The 20,869-nt window shown below is 43.3% G+C and overlaps 1 protein-coding gene across 1 annotated transcript; it reads left to right on the forward strand.

Annotated features, from left to right (window-relative positions):
- The first annotated feature begins 294 nt into the window (after positions 1–294).
- Positions 295–18,526, forward strand: LOC145398512 (uncharacterized). The gene is made up of 14 exons (XM_080271387.1): positions 295–486; positions 1,991–2,261; positions 6,353–6,681; positions 7,713–7,859; positions 8,823–8,993; positions 10,840–10,977; positions 12,096–12,192; positions 14,259–14,392; positions 14,736–14,883; positions 15,169–15,373; positions 16,012–16,487; positions 16,545–17,033; positions 17,127–18,257; positions 18,300–18,526. Exons 1-14 carry the CDS (start codon positions 295–297, stop codon positions 18,488–18,490), a joined length of 4,119 nt encoding a protein of 1,372 aa, XP_080127513.1. The 3' UTR covers positions 18,491–18,526.
- The last annotated feature ends 2,343 nt before the right edge of the window (positions 18,527–20,869 follow it).

Below are 20,869 nucleotides of genomic sequence, written 5' to 3' on the forward strand. Positions count from 1 at the left end.
GGCTGCCAGCAGGCAAAATATTACTCATAAATAAAATGACTTGGTGAGACATGCTTCTGGTTCACGATTGCAGGAGAGGGATTATTTCATCCGGTTGCACAGATGTAACAGGTTAGTCCCACTGCCCCATTATACAAACTTCCCTAAACTTAGTCTTATTGTCAAAAAAAAAATGGGTTAAAAATTGGGTTGATGGCTTGCAGAAGGGAAACTTCACCCTGCAGTCCATTAGGTTCACAATCAGTTGAGCTTGGGGCCACAACAACAACTATAGAATAATGTGTTACAGCGGCGATGTCAGAACATGACGACGAGTGTGCAGTGTTGTCACGTCTGCGTTCACCAGTGAAGGGCATGAGGACAGGCGGCACAACATGCACGGGGCCAGATGCACTCTCTATGCTTAACATGCTGGCTGAGGTGGCTTCTGTTACGCTGCACACTGACCCCGCCGTCATCCATAACCCTCCACCTACCAGGATGAAGGTAGGTCACACACTGCTGTATAAGGGTTGCTGTTTTAATTACAGCAGTTGGTTTAATTTATTTGCTTATTTATGCTTGCGAGATAGAACTAGGATCTAAAGATGTGAATGGTGTGTCAAGCATTACAGTATGTGGCCTCTTGTGCAATTGTGAGTTACTGTACTTATCACTCTTGGAGATAGTTGAACAGAAGGAAAGCCTGCATCAAGTCTTCTAATTTCAAGATGTTTGGTCACATTCGTTTTCATTTTTGAAGGCTCCAACATACTTACGTGTGTCAGCCTTGGTCACCTAATGGCAGCTCTCCATGCTTCTCGATCTCTGCAGGCTTTCCTATTTAGTTTCTTAACCCTGAGGTCACACTCAGTGACCTTGTCCCAGGTCTCTTTTTGGTCTACTTCTCACAACCCTGCCCTCAGCATTAACACTTCTCACTTTCTGCACCCAATTATCATCCCCCATCCTCTCCACATTCCCAAACCATCTCAATCTGCCTCTCCTCATTACAACACCAATACACTCTCAGCTCTTCCATCATGAACCTAGGTCCCCCAGGGCCTTGCACTTTAGAACGCACTGCACATCCACCTAATCACTGCCATATCTGTATGTTTATGCCTGTGAGTATCCTCTTGCTTTACTTCCCAGGTCTCACTACCATACAGCATTACACTCTTAACACATGACACATACAAAGATCCCTTAGCATGGAGGGGGAGCCCTCTCACTGTCAGGAGTCAACAGCTCCCTGACCCTCTTCCAGCCATTCCTCGCTATTGCCATAGAGATAGTTCCAGCCCTACGTCCAGCACATAACATGTCTCCCAAATAACAAAACTCTTCCACACACTCAAGAGACTAACCAGTAAGGTAAATCCTTTCACTCCTGGCAATCTCCACCTGCTCTCCCTGACACTTCGCACACTTGAAATCAGCATGATCTTGCAATCTACCTGTAATACCTCTACATCTCTTATGCACCCACTTATCACAAACACTGCACAAGATGGAATTACTTCCCACACCCGTGTGACAAATCGCACATGGCCACTTTCCCTCTTCTTTGACAGTACCATCCCCAGCAGTTATAGGCAGTGTGAAAAACAGGCCAGAGAAGCCAGTTCCAGAGTTGACCAGGTGCAGAAATGAGGATGACTTGTTGACATATTGGACAGACAAGTAGTTAGAGTGCATATCTACTTGAGTGCTTCATGACTGCCTCAGTAGAGAGGAATGCAGTCAGAATTCTGAAGAACAATGAATAAAACAATTGACGAGAGAGAGAGAGAGAGATGCAACAGTGTGGCATGCTGGTTGATAGTTCTTCCTCTGTTGTTCGCTCCCTTTGGTTTTGGGTCCCAGGTGGGCATTGGGGTTGGGATGAGGATGCATAGATAATAATAATAGCGACTAGGACATTTTTTATGGTGATGACAAGGCGTGAAGGTGATGGTACTGATAATGATGGTATGTAGATAATAAACTAGTGACCCGTCACCCACAGGGCAGCAGCAGCAGCTCCAGCAGTCGCAAACCGAGTGACTGTGACCTGTTGACACTGGAACAGGTCATGGGCATGACTGACAACCTTCTGCTGAAGCTGTTCTCAGAGTTCCAGTCCAACGAGATGTGGCGGCGGTTCACCTACACATGTCGGATGCTGCCAGCTGCCTGCTCCAAGTATTTTCAGAGCTTTGGCAGTGAGCACAAGGCACGGGCTGGCATGAAGGCACACCTGCACTCCCACCTTAAGAGTCTCACTGATGTCCATAAGAGTAAGCCAACTCCATTCTTTCTTTACCCCTGCACAATTGTTGACTCTACTGTATACAGGGGTTTTATCCGCCCTTGTGTGCAGCGAAGGCTGCAGTGTGAATGGATGGTGAACTAAGTGAATTTTTCTCTTTGAGAGTTGGGTTGAAACAGGGATGTGTCATGTCTACATGGTTGTTCAATCTGTACATGGATGGGGTAATAAAAGAGGTACAAGGTAGGGTAGTGGATGTTGGAGTGGCCCTGGTGAGAGAGGATAGTGTTTGGAAACTCCCTGTACTGTTGTTTGCAGATGATACTGTGTTATTGAGTGAAGACGAAGGGGAGCTGCAAGGCTTGGTGGATGAGTTTGGGAGAGTGTGTAAGAAATGGAATCTAAAGGTGAATGTAGGGAAGAGTAAAGTGATGGTCTTTGAGAGAGGTGAAGTCAGTGAAAGTACAGTGAGGTTGAATGGTGAGGAATTGGAAAATGTGAGTACGTTTAAGTACTTGGGTAGTGTGATGAGTAAGGATGGAGATTTGGAGGGTGAAGTGCTTGAAAGCGTACAGCAGGGAAGAAAGGTTGCTGGTTCTTTGAAAGCAGTGATAAGAAACAGGGAAGTGAGCATGGAAGTGAAAAAGTTACTACATGACAGTATTGTGATACCAACTCTAATATACGGAAGTGAAGCTTGGACGTTGTTGGAAGGACACAAGTCAAGAGTGAGAGCAGTGGAAATAAGTTATTTAAGAGGAGCCTGTGGAGTCACATGGAGAGACAGGCTGACGAATGAGGATATAAAGGAGCGTTGTGGTGTGGATGTGGATGTGATAGGAAGCGTTATGAGGAACACACTGAGGTGGTTTGGCCATGTGGAGAGGATGGAGGGTGAAAGACTGACGAAGAGAGTGTATGTGAGTGAGGTGGAGGGGGGAAGAGGGAGGGGGAGGCCGAGAATGAGATGGAGGAATGGGGTGGAGAGGTATATGAGAGAGGGGGGTGTGAGTTGGGAGCAGGGCAGTGAAATGGCGGGGGACAGGGCGACTTGGAGGCGATTTGTTTGTGGCCACCCCAAACGGGATTGAGGCGTCTGGCAATAGATAGATACATGGATAGATAGTATGGAGTACAACTGTCATGTGTGGGGAGGCTCCCCACATACAGCTCTTCTCAATAGAGTGGAGTCAAAGGCTTTTCGTCTCATTAACTCTCCTCCTCTTACTAACTCCCTTCAACCTCTGTCTCTTCGCCGCAGTGTTGCATCTTTATCTCTTTTCTATCGCTGCTTTAATGGTCACTGCTACTCTGAACTGTCTGCATGCATTCCTCCACCTCTACGACAGGCGCGTAGCACCCATCTAGCAGCAAACTCTCATCCCTTTTCTGTCCAACTCTCTAATGCAAGAGTTAACCGTTACTCCCAGTCCTTCATTTATGCAACATGTCAGCTCTGGAACTGACTCTCTCTGTCTGTATTTCCTGCTGCCTGTGATCTCCAGTCTTCCAAACGCAGTGTGTCCAGGTATCTCGAAATGATCAGATCTTGAATTTGGCTCTCTATTGTATTTTGTTTTCTCTTGGAGGGAACTATTTTGTGGGCCTTTGGTTCCTTCTTCCTCGCATTAAAAAAAAAAAAAAAAAAAAAAATAGTGTTGTCCATTTATACATGACATTATTTGTATGATGGGTGTTGTTTAGAGAGAGTAAGTGATGGCTGAGGGGTGGTTGGGGCAAATTACTTGCTTGCATAATGCTGCCCATGAATGAGTAATCAGTCTGCCATAACCACTTGTGCCAAGGTTACAGTAAGTTTTTCATAAGAGTAAGGCAGTACTGTTCATTTATACAAGAGTAGTAGTAGTAGTTGTTCCCTAGGCACATGGCTGAACAGCCCCTAGTCCCTAAGGAAGGCCATGGCCAAGACCAGGCTTTCCCACAGAGCTCTGAAGGAGAGTACGTTGTGTTGTTGGTGTAGGTGATTGTTTGCAATGCAGTCTTCCATAACGTGCTTAGTAGTATGGGGTGCTGTGTTACATTCTGGACAGGCATCTGCGATGGAGTCATCCAGCCTCTTTTTGGTGACTTAAGAGGGCTGGATGATGCCCACATCACAGCCTGGCCAGGTGGACCCTGTCCTCATGAGGGAGATAGGATTCAGAAGGGTGGATATCAGGAGGTTGTGCATGCAGCTGTGTGTTGTCTTTAAGTGACTGAATGGAGCAGCGAGTGATTTGAGTGTGGATATGCTTCTGGAAGCTGGTCTGAGGCAGGCGAGGGGGAAGAGATGACAATATTGGTGTATGATATCATATGCTGGGTGTTGTTTCGATGTTCCTTGGTGTGTGTGGATGTGCTGCCACGTAGTGTAGTGGATGTTGTGGGTTTGTGGAGGCTCCAGTGAGACATTGGGTGCCTCTCATGTCTAGGTGATCCTTGACTTTGAGAACATTGGTTTCTTGATGTAGGTGGTCTGTGGGTGTAGTAGCTGTGCAGCCTGTGATTCTTTTTAGGGCCTTGTTCTGTGTGGTCTGTAGAGTGTTTTAGTGAGGTTAGAATCCCAGGCAGGGCTTGCATAATTCATCACTGAACGTATGTATTGTTTGTATACTGTGGTGGTGGTTTCTTTGTTGTGTCCAAAACTTGTATGGGCAAGTGACCTTAAAGCATTGAGTCTTGGTGTTATTTTATTTTTAATGTTTGTGATGTGTTGTTTAAATGACACTGGTGTATTGTATGTTACACCAAAGATTTTAGGTGTGTATGTGTGTGTGTGTGGTAGGGGAGTGTTGTTTATAGTGAGGTGTGGAATGTGACTATGTTCTACTGTCCAGTTTGTGAGAAGGGTCACTGTAGATTTGGCTGGGACTATTTTGAGCCTGTTTGTGGTGAACCATTCATGTAGTGTGTTGTGGTAAGGTTAGAGGATGTGTGCAGCTGTGTTTGCATTTTGGTGTGTACATGTGTTGTCATCTGCATAGGAAGCTATGTGTATCTGTGGTGTGTGGGGTGTGGGTATGTCATGCATGTTTAGGTTAAAGAGTGTAGGGGACAAAACAGATCCTTGGGGGATGCCATTTGTGAAGTTTCTGATGTTCGAAGACTGACTGGCAAACGTTACATGTGCACATCTGCCTGCTAAGTAGTTTGCCAACCATCATTTTGTGTTATTGTGCATGTTTGCGTTGAGTATAGTATTTTGTTTGTGAAGTTGTGGCGGAGGATGGCACTGCTGAGGAATGTATGTGGAGTACAGAGGGTGGATAGGATACGAAATAATATGATTCATGAAAGGTGTGGAGTGAGGAAGTCCTTGGACACCAGAATTGGAGTGAGTGTCCTGAGATAGTATGGTCATATGGAAAGAGTGGATAACAATAGAGTGGTTAAAAAGGTATACCTGGGCGAATTTGAAGGAGGGAGGAGGCGAGGTAGGCCAAGGAGAAAGTGGAGAGATATGGTGGATGAGTGATTGAGGAAGAGAGGTATGGAAGTCGGTGAGGCTAGGGAACTGACAAGACTTCGAGCTGGCTGGATGAATGTTGTGAGGAGGAGTGCATGATCAGGGATTTTGGCACCCCTTGTGAGCATGGCAGCGTCCGGATTGACTCAATTGGATATGTTTGTGTGAAGCTGCAAAATGTGGTGAATGTTTTTGGCGTATCCGGTAGAGCCAGGATTCCAGGGGCTTGAATGACAAGTGAATGGAAGTGTGGCCTATTTGGATTGGGCAAGTTTTGTGCTGTCTGAACATTGCTACTCCTCACCCTGCCCTTGGGTGGGAAAGGAGGTCCGGATGATGATGATGATGATGAAAAGATGATCTGTTTGGGATTATAGTACCAGCCTTCTGTCTGTGTCAGTGTTGTTGACATGCCAGACTTGTTTGACAGTGTCAGCCACAAACAGTTCATAAAAGTCTTTCAGTTACAGTGCTGTTAATTTTGGTGGACCTAACCATGTATGTAAAAAAAAAAAAAGAAATGTACATTCAGAAAAGCTTAAAGTTGATCAGCGGATGTTGACTGATAACTAAACCTGCTATTAGATTATTCTTGAGTATAGTGTTGTTAATTGATTATAAATCTTTCCAGTAACAGTAGGCTATTGTTGCAGGTTTACAGAGCCAACAAAGTTACCTGCTTGAGTCCGTCCCAGCTAGAAAGAGGCGTTTGTCACAGCAAGAGAACCCACCCACCCCTCGCAAACGCACCACAGTTGCCCAGAGCCGCGTCAGCAAGACCACCACTGTTCCCAAGGTGCACTCCCGCATTGGGGATGACTCCAGTAAGGTGAAGAGGGTGGCAACATTCATCCCCGAGAAGGAAAATGAGGCTGTGGGAAAGGATGTAGTGGCAGTCATTAAAGATCAAAAGAAGCCTTCCTCCAGCACACAGCTCCTTCCAGTGACCGAGACCAGTTCACAGCCTGTGTCACAAGATACTGTGAGATATTGATTTAATTGGCACATGATGATGTTCCATTTTGCTATCAAGTCATATATAAAAATTGCATACTGCAGTTTGAATTCCCAGGTTCCCCATTTTACAGTCTCATTTGTTTAGAAAAAGTTTGAAAGTAATCCCTTGATTATCTGGATGTCAATGATCCACAGGATCCATTGCCCTGACACTGTGATCTGGCTGTATTAAACCATTATATGTACATTTTTCCATTTTATCCGGACAAAATGCTTGTGTCCAGGTGGAAATTATGGCCACGTGAGCATTTTCGCCAGCCCAGGTGGGAATAGCCATGTGGAGCTATGCTGTCTGGCTCGGTAGTTCATCCATTGTCTGCTAGAGACCCCCCTTGGTTGTTCCCAGTTCCCACCTGGCAACCGTGTAGTGAACAGCTTCTCTTGGACAGTTGTTTTGGCGGTGCACGTGGTGGCTTTTGTGGTTGTTCCCATCTGCTTCGGGCCTTGCTGTTCCTTGCATGCCTCTTCCAAGGTTGCATGATGATGGCCCCTCCACCAGGGAAAAGGAAGATAGTGCTTACTTTTGAGATGAAGTGGGAGATCCTGGGTAAGACTGATGCTGGTTGGTCGACTTCCCACATCTTAAAGGAGTACAGTAGTATCTTCCATGCTTGACCATGGTACTGGTAATTGCTTGGCTGTGGTTTATAGGTCTGCTTTACTAGATAGAGTACTGTAGTGTTAAACAACAGGAACAACTGTACAATGTGCTGTAGTGGCCTTTTATGATGGCTTTCAAAGTATGGTTATGTACGAAGGGGGGTTAGGGGAGAAGTCCATTGTCCGAATGAATCCACTTTCTGGACATGCATTTGGCTCTGTTACACCGGATAATGGAGGGATTGCTGTGTTAAACATAATTATCAGTGATTGTGAATAGCTGTCATGTTTTAAAACCTGTCATTGACAAATGAAGGACTAACAGTATTAACTATGTGCAACGAAGTTGTGGTAAATATTTTTAAAAACTGACTCACGATGGTTTACCATCCCAAGGCTAAGAGGAAGCTGGATGGCGGTGGGCGAGAGTGTCGTGTCAACACAAAGAAAGTGAAGATGACCGACCCCAGACCTCAACCGGTTGAAGAAGATCACAGTGACAACAACAACAACAATAACTCTGATGTCAAACTGGATGTTAAGGTACCATTGTGTGTCATTTTTAACCTCTTCTGTCCAGTGATGTATTACATATCATGTTAATTATAAATGCTTTTAATTGCCTTAGGACAGACTTTTACCTTCATCAACTTCTCCATGTCGAGAATAGAGAGTGCCTGACTAGAAGAGTGTATGTGAGTGGCGTAGAGGATGGAATGGGAGGCAGAGGATGACGTGGAGTGGCATATGAGACGGGTGTTACGTAGGCCACTGAGAGAATTTGTTCCCCATTGTTCACTTGCATTTATTATGGGGGGCTACAGAGAGAATGTTCCCTAATGTCAAGTTATTTATTTTACTTATTCATCATGATTATTATCTAATCCAGCATTGCCTCCTGAGGAGCCTTGGTGCCCGGGGCTAGGCAAGTTGGTCCTGACTTTTAAAATGAGAGTGCCCAGCCTCACTCATCCCTGAGTGGCATTATATGAGCAATAAACTCCAACCACCCCTTGGACGTAAACTTGCACTGGCTCAATCCGATTGGAGCGCCTTAATTACTCACTAAACCACCAGGTGCCATAATTCGGTTATGTGGTTACCATTCAGTGTAGTAAATGGTTTCCTGGTGAACAGGCTTATCACTCAGTGTAGAGTCACCTGTAGACAGAAAAAAGAGGAAACAATGAAGGAAAGAAAGACAGAAGAGGAAGGAAGGAAGAGAGGAAAGGGCAGGCACCCGAGAGCAGCATTACATTGAGTGAGTGGATGGTGGTATATATTATGAGAAGGGGTAGATTGAGATAGTTTGGGCATGTGGAGAGGATGAATGATGGCATCTGGGTGTGGAGAGTGAAAGGTGTGAATGTTGCACCTTGGAGAGCTGCCATCAGGTGACCAAGGCTGACGTTTGCAAATGTGTTAAAGCCTGAATATTCAAATGAGTAATTTTCACCTAGTGAGATAACTTGTGGCCAGCATCAACTTGTATAATTTATTTTTCAGGCTGGAGAGAACGTCTGTGCCCCAATGCAGCAAGTGGTGTCACATGACCATGGCTATCTGAAGGCTTCACCACCACGCACATGGAACCAGGCAGATCAGGACTCTGCTCAGGAGGAGGAGGAGGAACCTGCCACTGATTCACAGAAGGTCCACAACCAGAATTCTCATCAGGTATGACTGCTATCATTGCAGTTTCACTTTGATGCTGTACTCTCCATTTTATTCTTGCCACCTTCTGATTATTGTTGTGCTAATGATGATAATAATGTTAGTGATGGTATTGAAGATGATGATGAGGTTACAGTGGTGTTGATGATGACTGTGATGATAATGATAAATGCTTATATTCATGATAATTATGTTCATAATAGTAATGAAGATCATCATCGTCGTCATCATCATCATCATCATCATCATCATCATCATCATCTCCGGACCTCCACCCTAGGGCGGGGTGAGTAGCAACATCCAGACAGCCCAAGTTTGCCCAGTTCAATGGGCCATGCTTCCATTCACTCATCTTTCAAGCCCCCAGAATCCTGGCTCTGTCTGGTACACCAAAAAAATTCACCACATTCTGTAGCTTCACATAAACGTATCCAATAGAGTTAGTCTGAACGCTGTCATGTTAAAAAGGATTGCCAAATCCCTGATCATGCACTTCTCGCAAAATTTATCCATCCAGGTCGATCTCTTGTCAGTCCCCAAGTCTTGCCAACTTCCAAACCTCTCTTCCTCACTCACTCATCCACCATATCCCACAACCAAACCTCTCTTCCTCACACTCATCCACCAAAACCTTCTCCTTGGCCTACCTCACCTCCTTTCTCCTTCAAATTTGCTCAGATTAACCTTTTTCACCACTTTGTTGTTATCCATTCTCTCCATGTGACCATACCATCTCAGTACACTCACTCCGATTCTGGTATCCACAGACTTCCCCACTCCACATCTTTCACGAATCACATTTTTTCGTATCCTGCCCACTCTGTATTCCACAGACACCCCTCAGCAATCCCATCTCCACTGCACACACTCTTGACTTTCATTTTTATTCTGCATCATAGTCACATCCATGTGTTAAAGTTGGCACTAGCACTCTTTCATGCAAGCCTTGCACAGCAACACTCAAGCCTCTGTTTCTTATTGAGGTCTTCATAGCACCAGCTACTTTCCTTCCATGTGTCACTCTACTCTCCACTTCTTTTTCACATTTTCCTTTTTTATATACCGAGGTATTTGAATTCGCACCAATTCCAGTCTCTCTCCATTCACTGTAGCACCACACTGGGAGTCAACTTCTCCCTCAGTAACCATCACTTTACTTTTTTCTACATTTACTCTCAAGATATGATGTTCACAGACAACAGCAAAACTCTGCACTAGTCAACCAAGTTCTTGTCTGGTAGTTGCAAGTATCACTGCATCATCAGCATACAACAGATTTGAGATATTCCATCCATCACCATTCATTACCAATACCATCCCTCTCTCCATTACTCATGTTTTTACTTCTCTCATCACCCGATCCATATACTGTATATGTTGAACAACCATGGTGACATTACACAACCTTGTTGCACGCCAACATTGATCGTGAACCATTCATATAGATGCCTATTTACCCTTGCACATGCCCACTACCATCATAAAAGCTCTTGACGGCACCTAGCAGCATACCATCTACACCATACATGCGCAGAGCCTTCCACAATCCTTCTCTGTCTACTTTGTCGTATGCTTTTTCCAGATCCATAAGTGCCATAAACACCATATCCTTCTCACAAGCCATCTCCACTATCTGTCTCACTGCAAATATTTGATCCACACATCCTCTGCCACTCCTAAAGCCACCCTGTTCATCACTCACTAGTAGGTGTAGTCATTATGATGATGCTGGTGTTCATGATAATGGTGATTATAATGATGTTCTTGGTAATAATGATGATGATGATAATACTGCTGCTGATGATAATTCCTTACTTCAAATATAATTGATCTGTTTTTGTGTGTATAGGTGGGGGCTGCACAAGAGGGAGGAGTGTTGGAGGAAGCCATGTTTATTGCAATCAAAGATGAGATTAAAGATGAAGTTAAAGAAGACCAATCAACACTCCTTCATCAGCACATGAACCAGGAGTTGCAGGGGGGCATGGTTAGTGTTTTTCTCTTATTTATTCTTTATTTATATTTTTTTACAAGAAGAAGAATTAAAGGTTTTCAATCTGCGAACTTTTTAACTGGCCTGAGTGTCTTCAACAAAAGTTCGTCAAAATGTGATATATTCCCTCAAATTTCCATGTTTATTGTGTTGTGTGTTTAGGACAAAAACTACGGGTGCACCACATACAGTCACTACTCGTTTTACGATGGGGGTACGTCAGGTCATACCTTAACGTATAACGATTTTATCGTAAATCGGGAGATTGAAACACATTATAAAAAGGGGGTTATGTCAACTCAACTTCCCAAAGTCACCCACCCAAGACAAACAAAAATGACAATCCACCTTAATTACTTCCTGTGTTGGTCCAAGTTGTCTCCAAGACCAAAACACTATCACACCAATGCAGGCAGCGTTATTCACGTACAGTATATCATTGCAACAACACAACAAACACACTTGCGCAGTGTTGGCCTGGTGCTGCACGATGTATAGGCCTACAGTAGCACGATGCTTGGCTGAGAGGTGACAATAGCTGGGAGGCATGAGTGAACAAGTGGAGAAGACAGGGCTTTGAAGGGGTGGTGGGACCGCAACTGAACCAAAACAATGATCTGCACTCTGGGGCCGCCATCTTGCCTTAGACAAGCGACGGTCACCTTGAGTGTGTGTGGTGCTTTGTATGAAATTTTCCTATGGCAATATCGTTATAGCGGGAAATTTATCGTAAATCGGATTTTGGAAAGGAACTTTCCTATTATCGTTGTAGCGAATTATTGTGTACCGAATCAGCCTAAAACGAGTAGTAACTGTACACTCTTCCATCCATGAACATCAGTAAAGATTAAAAGCAAGAGTAAGTAATTGTGATCAGAAGTGGAGAGTGTGTGCAAGTAATCCATGGATAAGTCTGTGAGTGAAATATGACAAGGATTTCGGGGGCTTGAATGATGAGTGAATGGAAGCGTGGCCCATTGATTGGGCAAACTTTGTTTGTTTGGATGTTGCTGTTCCACATCCTGTCCAAGGGTGGGAAAGGTCTGGATGATGATGATGATGATTACTTGTATGGAGTAAACATGGTCCGTATCATGTGTTGTGTTCCTCAGATGGCCCAGGACTGTGGTACAGCTGGGACGCCACTGCCGGTTGTTGGTTCAGAAGTTGAGTTTACACCAGACCAGCAGTACAAGGTCATACGCTCAGGTATGAAAGATGGACCATTGGTTGGAAATACTTAAAGGTTTAAATATTCAAAAGTTCTGGGACATTCTGTAAGTAGTACAGTATAGGAGACATCATACCAGCTCCTTTTTAGAAATTAATTTTTCTGTGGTAGGTGGGGGCACTCACCATCCACTCACTCGATGTAGTGCAGCTCTCGGGTGACTGCCCTTTCCTCTCTTCCATTCTTCTTTCCTTCTTTCCTCTTCTGTCTTTCTTTTTTATGTTCTTTCCTCTTTCTTCTGTCTATGGGTGGCTCTACACTGAGTGACCAGCCAAATGGTTTCCTGTACACCAGGAAACCATTTACTATGCTGGGTGGTAACCATGCTACCAAATTATGGTGCCTGGTGATTTAATGGGTAATTAAGGTGTTCCAGTGGGATTGAGCCTGGGCATGTTTATACCTGAGGGGTGGTTGGGGTTTATTGCTCACATAATGCCACTCCAGGATGAATGAGTTTGGTCTCTCATCTTAAATGTCAGGACCAACTTGCCTAGCCCGGGGCTCCTATGCTTCTCGTGGGGCATCACAGGATTTGACAATCTAAGACAATGAATATATTTTTCTGTTTTACATTTCAACATTGTCTTTTTGTCATTTATTTAATAGAGACATACGGTAGTTTGCAACAGAAATATACTAAAAGATATTGAGACTTAATAATTATGCAGGGTAAATTGTACAGAAGAGGTATTACAGAATATTCAAAGCCAGAATGTCCGACTATCAGAAGCTTAAATATTTTGCTGACAGTCCGCAGCCAACATGTTGTCCTGCCTTCCATATTGCTCATTAGTTTGCTTTGTGTTTAATGGTATCCATCCATCCATCCATCCAATCCTACATTGCCCCATGAGGAGCATAGGAGCCCAGGGCTAGGCAGTTGGTCCTGACATTTAAGATGAGAGTGAGTGCTTAATGGTAAAACACTAAAAATGGGTAACAAAAATCTTACATACACTCAACCCCCTGCTATCGCGCGTTCAGCTATCACGTTTATCTGCTATCACGCGTCGAGTTTGAAGACAGGCTAAGTGAAACTTATTCACACGGCAATTCATATGAGGTTTGCCGAGGATACGATGGTTAATCGGAACGGTAACGTGGTAAAATTGCCGACGATACCACGGGCATTTGGAATGCATCTGAACGGATTCTTGCTGAGGATACGACGGGCAAAACAAAACAGTGTGAACAAAACCCATTCAACTTGAAAGAATATATCTTACTACAGCATTGAAATTTAGCCTAACACTAAATACTTATTAATACTGTGTTTTAGAATGATTATCAATTGTTTTGAAACCCTTATAAAGAGTTAATATTTCCTATGCCGAAAAAACTGTGATGTTGATAAAGTAATCACGTGTTTACAACTGAGACGGGGCTCTGGCAACAGTATGAGGAACGTGTGTGATAGCGTGAAAATTTTGTTCCACTTAAATCTTCCTCGGCTGTTCCTGATACGATGTACCGTGGATACCCCCTTTAGCTGTGGACACTAAGAAATCATGGAGACAGCTAAAGAGATCTGGCGGCAATTAAGCCACTCCCAAGCCTCGGAACCCATCAAACCACCCAAGCCGTAATCCTTATAAAAGTTTGATGGCCTTTTATGTTGTTTATTTATTCATTATACTCTTATTATTAATACAATAATGCTTATTTCATGTTGGAAGAGAGATTGGCAGGAAATTGCAGGCATAAATTGGTTAAAAGTTAGAAAAATGGGCCACCAAAAAACCAATTAGAAATTTTCCCATTGATTGTTCAGTTCAGCTATCGCGTATTCAGCTATCACGCGCGTTTGCTGTGACCAGTTAGGCACGAGGGGTTGAGTGTACAGTATAACTATAGTTTTGCAAGTTGTCTCTTTACAGTATTATATTTCTTTTGTCAGTTCCTTTCCTAAGCTGAATGTAATTGATAACAAAGGGGATAATGTGCAAATGTCATCATCCAACTTCAGCGGGTTAAAATAATTCATATGTATAATAACTGTACAGGTATACTTAACTATTCTTTTATTTAACCTGTATTTCAGCTGAACTGCCCGTGGTGTATGATCACAGTAATGCAAGTGATGACTCTCAGGCCCTAGACAAGGTTATTGAAAGGGATGAGTATAAAGTAAGGAAGAAGCCAAAGGGACGAGCAAAGTTCATTGGCCAAAGCAAGGTAGTTATTTTTGTTTTTTTCATCAGTTAAAAGAAAAAAATTACTAAATGTCAGTGTTGAAATGATATAGTCAGTTGTCTGATATGAAGTTTCTCTACAGTAACAGACTATTTTAATTTTCTTCCAAAAACTGGACTGGGGCAGTGGTGGTAGTAGTAGTAGTTATAGTCTCAGGTTCATCTGAAATGTGAACCCAGTGGAGTGCAGGCTGAAATCCATCTCCTCCTCCTCCTGTAGTCCATCATTCATTGTTTGGAGGTAGTTGAGGGACATATAATGGTGTCCCTCGCCAGAATGTACGTAGAGGCTAGAGGGAACTAATACAGTACCATTTTTCGTGTAGGCTGAGAAGGAGATGGCGTTGAAGCTGATAACAGAGATCCGTTCCCAGTCTGTAATGGCGCTGGACACACTGGAGTGTAAGATTTGCAACCCCCCACGCCTCTTTACTGCTCCGTCCACCCTCCTGTCGCACTACCGCAGCCATGCAGGTATCTTGTAATATACGTGTTTATTGCCGTGTTGTAATATTAAGGTATTTTATCCTGAAGACTTGAATGATTGTATGGGCCATTTCACTGTGTATGAGATAGCCCAGCTTAACCTGTTTCATGCATTCTCTCTTTTTGGTTTCTGAACCCAGCCTACCTCACTGGATTATTTGCTGAGGAAGAAAAGGTTAGGTTGATGATGATGATGCAAGTAATCTGTGCAGTAAAAATTGGCAATTCAATTGCCATAAAGAATGAAACATTAATAAGGCATAACATTTATAGGTATCCGTCCGTATGAGTGTCGTATCTGTGAGGCGGTGTTCACTCGTCAGCACTCCCTCAACTACCACATGCTGATACACACCAACCAGACCCGCTTTACCTGTGTTGACTGTGGACGCAAGTTTCGACACCCATCACACTTCAAGGAACACCGACGGCGCCATACTGGGGAGAGTCCCTACGAGTGCTCTGACTGTCTCATGAGGTAATGTGATGTCACAAAACATTTTCAAAATGTAAAAGCACAGTTAGCGAAATTTGTTAGTCTGAGCTCAGGGCCATTGTTGTTACCCGTGGCTCATATTGATATGAAGCTGGTGGATTGCAGGCAGAAGTTGCACTTCCTCTGCAATCCACCATCCTCCTGTTGGGGATGAGGAGGGAGTCAAAGGATGTTTATAAATCTGTGTAGAACGGCCAGCCAGGTTTATCAGCACCACCACTTTGCACCTGGTTTTTAGTTCATGCTGCCTTGCATGCTGTCAGCCTCATTTTTAACCATTGGCTCAAAATCCAACACTGGCATTGGAGTTTGATCCATCTTTCCTTATTTTAGGATGATGATGGTTCATTTTCATATTTTTACTGCAGTTAGTTATAGAAAAAAGTATTGTACACTGCATCCTTGTGGTAAGTCACCTATTTTGACATTCTTCTTTGCTGTTAAACTCACAGTAACTCTCAGAATAAGTTTTTATTTAAGATCCATTGCTACCTTTAAAACTGCTTTGCCAGTTCCACCAATTTACAGTACCAGATCTATGGCAAAATTATTGTATTATTAACATATCTCAGACTTACAGTGAGGACTACTTATATTGTAACGTTGTAATAATTGTACAGGTTCAAGACTCGGAACACATACAAGCGGCACTTGCGAACACGGCACGGCAAACTGCTGACAACACAGGGTGCCATCATCATACTGTCACAGGAAGAGGCCGACCGCATGAAAAAAATTCAGGGGCGCAAACCTCGCAGGCCAAGACAGCCCCTGAAAATTATCTCCCCTGAAGTTGCTGCCCAGATGGAGGAGGAGCAGGTGTGGACAGACTTTGAGGAGGGTGACCGGGAGGAGGAGGAGGAAGAGGAGGAGGAGGAGGAAGAGGAGGAGGAAGGGGAGGAGGAGGAGGAGGAGAAGGGTGTCAATGTGAACACCCTCCACTGTACTAAACCTTGTGCCAATGTAGTCCATACCCATGTGCCTTCAAACAGTGGTGTTGGAGTGCATGAAGGACCTCAGCAGAAAACCAATGGCAAAACTGGGCTTCACATTAAGTCCAAAAGAGTGAGTGTTGTGAAGAGTAACAGTGGTTCAAGTAACATTGGAGGAATAACAAAGAACTGGGATATGTTGAAAAGTGCCATTGGAACAGGTAACAGTGAAGAAATAGTGAAGAACTGGGATACCATGATACTTTCCAGTGTGAAGAACGACATTCAGAATGGCACAAATGTCATAGAGGAGAGGATAGAGGAAGAGATTGTGACAGATGAAGTTACGGTGGATAACCTGCGAACCTACGTCTTCCAGCCACCCGCAGACCATGATACATTCCCAAAGGTCAACATTCGATCTTCTTGGAACACCATAAACATTGACCTCAAAGGCCTCGAGTTGGCCACGGAGCCACATAACTTCCATCCTTCATCCAGTCCAGTTAATCTGGGACCTGTGAATAGTGTTGAAAATCCAGGTTTAGTTGATGAGAAAACTAAGCTGCAGAATCAAGTTAATGGCTGCATGGATTATATCGGCGATCAGATTTCCCCGGAGGAAGTGATTACGATCTGTGCCGGCGTGGAAAATGTGACACGTGAGACAAATGCACATGGAGTAAAACAACAAAATGTGCTATCGGGAGGTCATCAGCAAATGGTATTGGGAAATCAGCAGCTTGTGGTACCAGGAAGTCAGCAAGATTTTGTGTCAGGAAATCAACAGCAAATGGTATCAGGAAACAGCTGTGATTGGTTTACAGTGAAGAAGCCACTGAAATGTTATGGTAGGTCTGGCCATATAGTGGATGCAAATGAACCTCCTGTTGCTATTGATTCTAATGCAGTTGTTCATACTCTAGGCTCAGATGTAAGTGTTCAGGCAGAAGCCAAAGCAGAGGCCAGTAATGGGTTATATGTCGTTGAGTATACCCAGGGGCAGGATGGGAGGTTAGCCAAAGTTTATCGAGCCAGTGCTGCCTTGGTCAGTAAGAGGAAATCACAGCCGGTGCCGCATCATGCTATTTCCACCACAACAAAACAGCCGCTACCACCGACTTACAGCATTTCCACCACCTCCACTGGTAATTTGTGTGATGTAGGCAATGTGGGTGTGGGTATTGGTAGTGCTGTAACTAGCACTGTGGGTGTTAACAGTGTTGCAACAAATATTGTGGGTGTTAACAGTGTTGCAACAAGTGCTGTGGGACTTACCAGTGTTGCAACAAATATTGTGGAAGTCAGCAATGTTTCAGCAAGCACTGTGGGAGTCAACAGTGTTGCAACAAGCACTGTGGGTGTTAGCAGTGTTGAAGCAAGCACAGTAAATGTTGGTAGTGTTGCAACAAGCACTGTGTCAGGGGGTTGTAGTGGTGTCAGGCCAGTAACTTATATAAACACACCTACAACCTCAGTTTGCACGAATAGGGTAGTTTCAAAACCAGGTGGGAGAGATGACACAAGACAAGATGGCAGTGTAAGGTCTGTGGATGGTAGTGTTAGCAGTAAGATGAACTCCACAATATTTGCAGCTAAAACCACCAACCATGAAACCAGTGGAATCAGTGTCAGTCTTGAGAAGCCACTAATTGATGATCAGGTTGTGAATAATGTCATGGTGAACAGCCACATCGTTGAAAATGCCAACGTTGTGAGTATGAGAGAGAATGAGAGTGCATCAGTAACCATACACGAGGGGACATCAGCAGCCTTACATGAGGGCACATCAGTAACCTTACATTCGTCCCCATCTGTAATCGTCACCTCAGTTCCCCACGTCACAGATGCTCAACAGCTGCCAAGTGATTTTCTTCCTTGGTCATCAGAAGTGATGACCTCAAACAACCACATTACCTCACAGATACATGAAGGTGCCACAAAGAACAGCATTATCTCTGATATCCCCAACATAGCCACAGAGGAGGTCGGTAAAGCCAATCATGTAATTCCTGAAGTAGATAATGGTGCACTGGGCTACCCTATCATTAATAACCAGGGGGTGGAGCAGTTAGTTGGCATACAAAACGAGTTGTTACTGGAAAATGTTGAGATAGTGGAGAGCTTTGACGTTGGGGAGAAGGTGGTTTCAGTGGGGTGCTGGTGAAGCCAACCATCTTCACCTTCACATTGAAGCCATCATTGTGATTTTATTCATGCTATTTTTTGGGCTGTTTTATTTTGCTTAGGAAGAATCCTCAAGTAGTGAAGAGTTTAACCCACATTTAGTCTGGGGATCTTTTTTTTTTTTTTAGTTTGTTTTTGATTCCCTCCCCCCTCCCATCTCTGACAGTTTAATTTGGCATTGGGTAGACTTTTAGAATTGGAGTGGTTAGATATAGCATTGATAACCCCATTCACTTTGAGAGGTCCTTTCTGAGCTGAATAAAGTTGTGTGATAACTGCAAGAATAAACTGAGAAGGACATCACCCAGATTCAAGGGGCTGACCATGAACCCTCTTGGCTTAAAGATATAATTAGTGTGATAATTCTTGTAACTTCCAGACAATATATTCAGGTTTGGAAGAGTGCCTACATAGTGAAGGGGTTAGTGAAGGCTGTAGCAAACCCATCCACTAGGAAGTCTTTCAAGTTAAGTGGGCTTGGTGCTAGTCCTTATTACTTACTTACTTTCAAGTTAAGTAAAATAGTCTGGAAGTAGGAAGAATAAAGCTAATGTCATGGTCTTGGTAAGGTTAATTCAACCAATCACAGAGCTGCACAAGGTTCATAGTTTGTGTTCACCCTCTACTCCCACCCCTGACTGATGTCAAGTCATAGTCAGAATATCACATTACAAGTTCCAAGCTTGTCTGGACTGCACATTTGTCATCAAAAACTGTACCAAGCAAATCAAATAAAACTTAGACTGTACCACTTCAGCTCTGGACAAAGCTTTTCCAGACTGCATGAGAAACAGTTTCATTACAAACTCTTTCTTGTCCAGTCTAGTAAGCCTTCAAACTGTCACTTTAACTTTGGTCAACATATCTTTTCTTGACTGCATAGGTAACAGCATCCCTCAGACTATTCCATGTGAAGTCTAACAGTTTACAATGCCACCTTGACACTGGACAGCAGGTCTTTGTGCTGTGTAAATCCATGGTGTATAGGTAGAAGGGGAGCACAAACTAAAGCCTGTCTGCATACCAGGAGTTGGTCAGCTGTAACGTCATTTTTTTACCAGCTGTTTGATCTGAAGATTGTACAGTACGTAAGATAGTTGTGCCTCCCCCCCCTCCTCCAAACCTTGGCATGGCAGACAAAACTTCAGTGATTTAGGTCAGTTTTAATTTAACACAGTACTGTAGCTTTTAGAACAACTATTGTGTTAAGTGAATAATTACCGCACTTGCCTTGTGTGAAGGCAAAAATAATTAACTGGCAAAGAATTCAGTCAGTCCCAATTAGTAATAACATACAGGACTCAGGTTCAAGTGACAGGCATGACAGACCTGGTAGTTAGAACACCTCAGTTGGGTGGACAGCCTTACATAGCTTCGATGCCTAAGAGGTGACGGGGGATGTTTTAATATGTGATGGGATGTAGGCTGGTCATCAACCATAAATACACTGGACTGTAGGAGCCTATCCTTGTACCCAACACCTCAAAGTGGGTAAAACAGGACTGTCAGTTTCCATTACCATCAGAATATCCCAATTTATTTTTAAAACCTGAGAGCTTGGCCATTCCACCTTATCTAAAATCAAGACCAATGAAATGCTTACTTATCAAGGTTTTACCGTATAGCGTCCATGACATACACGAGCTTATATGAAACTTATTATTTAACACAACACACTTGTATGGCTTTGGCACTCAAGTACCATATATAAACACTAACTCAACCCACTGACATATTTTAGCATGTTGCTTTACCAAAGGTTATGTAGAAATTAATATATTAGTCTTTAATATTATTTAACAGGTTAATTGATGATATTTTGTGGTATACACAGTGTAAAATTATGTTCTTGACATTAATTAAACCTTCTTTGTCATGCAATATATTTCAGACAGTTACTCATGCAGTAAATGCAAGTTAGTACTGTATTTACTGTACATTACAGATTTTTGATTAATCATATCAGCGTGAGATAAATTTACTGGATACAGTACATGTTTAGGTGCACAGTGTACCTCCATATGCTTTGGTAGAGAAGAATAAGTATTGTATGGTGGTGTGCATTACAAGAGCAGAGTCCATGTCAAAGCAAGTATGGTTCCAGATACGTTTATTGACCAGTATAGATAGCTGTAGTATGTTAGTACACTGACAGTTTCATTGTTAGTAGTATGTTAGTACACTGACAGTTTCATTGTTAGTATGTTAGTACACTGACAGTTTCATTGTTAGTATGTTAGTACACTGACAGTTTCATTGTTAGCTCATACTGCTCATTACCATATCAAAGCTGTTTGTTTCACAGAAAGATGAAGAGGGTATTGAATATTTTCTCAATATGATAAGATATTTTGTACAG

This window comes from Coenobita brevimanus, chromosome 45, assembly GCF_032717465.1.
Source record: "Coenobita brevimanus isolate Jiangsu-jjx chromosome 45, ASM3271746v2, whole genome shotgun sequence".
Taxonomy (NCBI): Eukaryota; Metazoa; Arthropoda; class Malacostraca; order Decapoda; family Coenobitidae; genus Coenobita; species Coenobita brevimanus.

Bases quoted from the DNA above. Each gene is read 5' to 3' on its own strand.
- LOC145398512 (XM_080271387.1), top strand. From the start codon at position 295: ATGTCAGAACATGACGACGAGTGTGCAGTGTTGTCACGTCTGCGTTCA. The intron at 16,488-16,544 runs GTAACATTGGAG...CCATTGGAACAG, and splicing joins GAAGAGTAACAGTGGTTCAA to GTAACAGTGAAGAAATAGTG. The intron at 17,034-17,126 runs GTCATCAGCAAA...AAATGGTATCAG, and splicing joins ACAAAATGTGCTATCGGGAG to GAAACAGCTGTGATTGGTTT.